Source organism: Parasteatoda tepidariorum, chromosome 6 (genome assembly GCF_043381705.1).
Source record: "Parasteatoda tepidariorum isolate YZ-2023 chromosome 6, CAS_Ptep_4.0, whole genome shotgun sequence".
Classification (NCBI taxonomy): domain Eukaryota; kingdom Metazoa; phylum Arthropoda; class Arachnida; order Araneae; family Theridiidae; genus Parasteatoda; species Parasteatoda tepidariorum.
The window spans coordinates 57,920,685-57,923,973 of record NC_092209.1 but is presented as its reverse complement, the minus strand read 5'-3'; the positions used below and the strand labels follow the sequence as shown (position 1 = coordinate 57,923,973).

The 3,289-nt window shown below is 31.2% G+C and overlaps 1 protein-coding gene across 1 annotated transcript in view; it reads left to right on the top strand.

Moving 5' to 3' along the window:
• LOC107444147 (uncharacterized) overlaps window positions 1–3,289 on the top strand; it is a gene marked incomplete in the record, with an annotated part of 30,330 nt that overhangs the window by 20,449 nt on the left and 6,592 nt on the right. Inside the window, 2 exon segments of the mRNA XM_071182412.1 lie at window positions 49–147; window positions 1,616–1,730. Of these exon segments, the coding sequence (XP_071038513.1) occupies window positions 145–147; window positions 1,616–1,730 (118 nt within the window).

Genomic DNA, 3,289 nt, shown 5'->3' with positions numbered 1-3,289 from the left:
AGTAGAAAAAATTAGTCTTTTTCTAAGTGTTTAAATATTTCATTTAAGAATGAAAAACATCTTCTTCCCCCACCCTATCAAACTAACTGCACTGATTACGTTCCACTCTGGAAGCAGAGAGGGGGATATGGGCCTCTTAACCAAATGGTAAGTAACTCGACATTTGTCAGACATTTAGCACTTACGCGTTGCATTCCACTCGTTCACGTACGCATGTTCTGCGCAAACTCTGTACACGTAGGAAATTGCCAGTAGATACTGCGCTGCACTGGTTTTGAGTACATGACTGCAAGATACGACGTTAAAATGCTAGATCTCTCTAGTAAGGAAATTAACTAGTAAATCTTCTTAATTTCACACAACTAAAACCCCAGAGTTTTTGCAGTGCGTGGATCTTTTGTTTACGAGATTATTATATAGTGACTTCTCAGCTTAGAACCTACGTACGTGATCGTGTACGTAGGTTCTAAGCTGGAAGCTGTACTCTAAGCTGCGCTCTACGTGAAAATTCCAAATTTTTCTAATATCATATAGTATACTACTTCGAAAATCTAAATCTTTCTAATAAGAAATTAACTAATAGATTCCCTTAATTTCGCACAACTTAGAACCAGAGTCTTTGTAAGATATGGATCTTTTATTTACGTGATTATTATGAAGTAACTTCCCTGCTCAGAACTTACGTACGTGAAAATGCAGTATATTTACCGAAAATTCTAAGTCTTTGTGGTGAAAAATTAACTAGTAGATTCTCTTAACTCAGCACAGCTTAAAACCAGATACAATGCGGAGTATAGATCTTTTTTTAACAAATTTGTTTACATAGTTGCTGCACATTTTATTTTAAAATACATATTTGTACGGTCTATTATATCTGAAGACTTTCTATGCATTTGTGCATGCACCAAAATTGCTTTAGTGTTTTTTGTTTTGCTTTTTTTTAAATTGAAAACGGGCAGTGATATTGGCGAAGCTATTAGGGATGATTTATTTTAGCAGTGCTCAAGTACGTGTCTTAGAACTTCAGAAAGCGCGCGTGTCAGGTAATCATCGCTTTAGGTAATCATTTTTGAAGTAAAATAGTCTTATAAGGTAGTTTTTTCTTTCTAAAAAGATAATTATCCTTTAAAAAATAAAGATTAATGCAACTAAGAGTAATAATAAGCAAAAATAAGATAATTAATAATTCTAATCCATGCTTGTATTTTTAACCAATAAAATTCTAATAAAAGAATCACAGAAGCAAAAGGAATGAGACAGATGGACTATCTGTAATTAAATCATCATTTTAAGACAATTTTATAAACTTGCATTTCATCCAGTTGTTCCAAAAAGTTGAAAATTGGAACTGAGAATACTATATTACACTGCAACAATATAGCAACTACTAGGGTTTATTTTTTTCTCTTCTTTTTTAAATTATAAAATTTCAAATTTCAACCTGCAAATTTCTTCTCGAAATTTTTTTAAAGGGGAATAACTGCAACTTCGCAATTTATAAATACCTTTATGAATAGTTTTTTAATAGTTTCTTGCATACTTGTTAATGAACATCAACACAATAGATGTACATTTTTTTATAACTAAGTTAACTACATAAAATTAACTCATTTAGATGGTGATAGAAGAATGCAAATTTAATCAAAGCATTGAAGAGTTAGGATGTGTTCCTTTTACCGTTGATTATCCTCATAATGACACATTGTGCAGATTTTGCAAAGACTGCTTAAGTAAGTATATTGGTCTAATTAGTAAACAAACATCATTTTAACAGGTTAATGATGAAATTTGTAGAAAAAAGGCAAAGTTTGCTCATAACTTGCGCATATAAGGAATTATTTTACTTATCAAAGTATGCAATGCACTCATATCGTCTGCATATGCTTGCCGTTAAAACGGCAGGTTAATCAGCTCGGTGGCATAAAACGAAAATGGCATATTTGGAAAACCATTTTTATAGCATTAGCAGAAATTGGTATGTTATAAATGAATTGCTATGCTATTAAAATATTGTTCGAACTGACGTAGAACTTGAAATCAGTAGATGCTTATCTGTAAAATATGGAGAAGAATTTAGAAGTTCCTATTTCTGAAGTTTTGCTACCATCATTTGTGCAGCACGTGATCAAACACTATAGTGCAATAAGATAAGAATCGATCTGTCAAGCAATCTAGGCGGTTTTTCTCATCCATCCCTTGTATCATTTCATCCTGTCTTTTACAGTACATTTATGTTGTCCAGGTTTCATGATTTGATTCATAGATTAGCCTTCAGGGATTAGCCAGGTTTCATGAATTACAGTGAATCAAACTCCTCATCAAAATAGTTATCCGAATTCGGTGTAGAAAATCTCTAGAAATTGCGCGTTATTCAAATTAATACCGAATTGAGCTTCCATACATACTTTAAAGGGTCTAATTAAATCTATCAACAATAATTGATAAAGCTTACTACAAGATGAGATGTTTTCACTGCATTCAAGGTTGGCAACACGCCGAAGGATGTGTCGTTGTCGTTTTTAAGTTCTGCGTTGAATTTTGGAAAATAAGGGTAAATTGTAATTTTATTTGAGTTAGAAGTGAAATAAGGTTAACAACAGACTCCATCTACATATAATAAAGAAGTTTTCTTAATTATCAACAGTATTTCTGAAGATCGATCTATGATGGTTGATATCGAAACCTAACTAGGCTTAGCTATCGACTCCATATACCTAAAAGAGAGCCAGTTCTTAGATCATAGTCATTCATTTGCTAAGCAATTTCAATCTTCTGGTCAGATTGATTTGACAAAACAATCATAGCCTAACTAATACCAAAGTTTCAATTGTCTTTACGGAATGAGTGAAAACATTGATTGTGATCAATTATTTACCAAGTAATTACAATCTTACCAGATTGAATAAACAAATTGATAATGTAAACTGTCATGAAAGTCGTGAGTGTTTTTAGTTCCATAATAAATATATTCATGTTCTTATATCAAGATTTACATGTATCTGTCAGTTGTATTAAACAATTTTATAGCATTTAGGTTTTATTCATTTCAGTTTTATATATATATATATATAAATATATATATATATAAATATATAAATATAAATCTACAGTTAAATTTTAAAACAATTTAGTATATTCTAGAACAGCATTTGAACCCGTCGGAGAGCGTGCACTCTTTTGAACAAGTAAAAAAAAAGAAATTTATAAATAAGAGTAACCTTTGTATGCATTGTTTTTTTTCCAGCTATAATAGTTTATATTAACTCCCCCACTCCATCATTAAATAAAC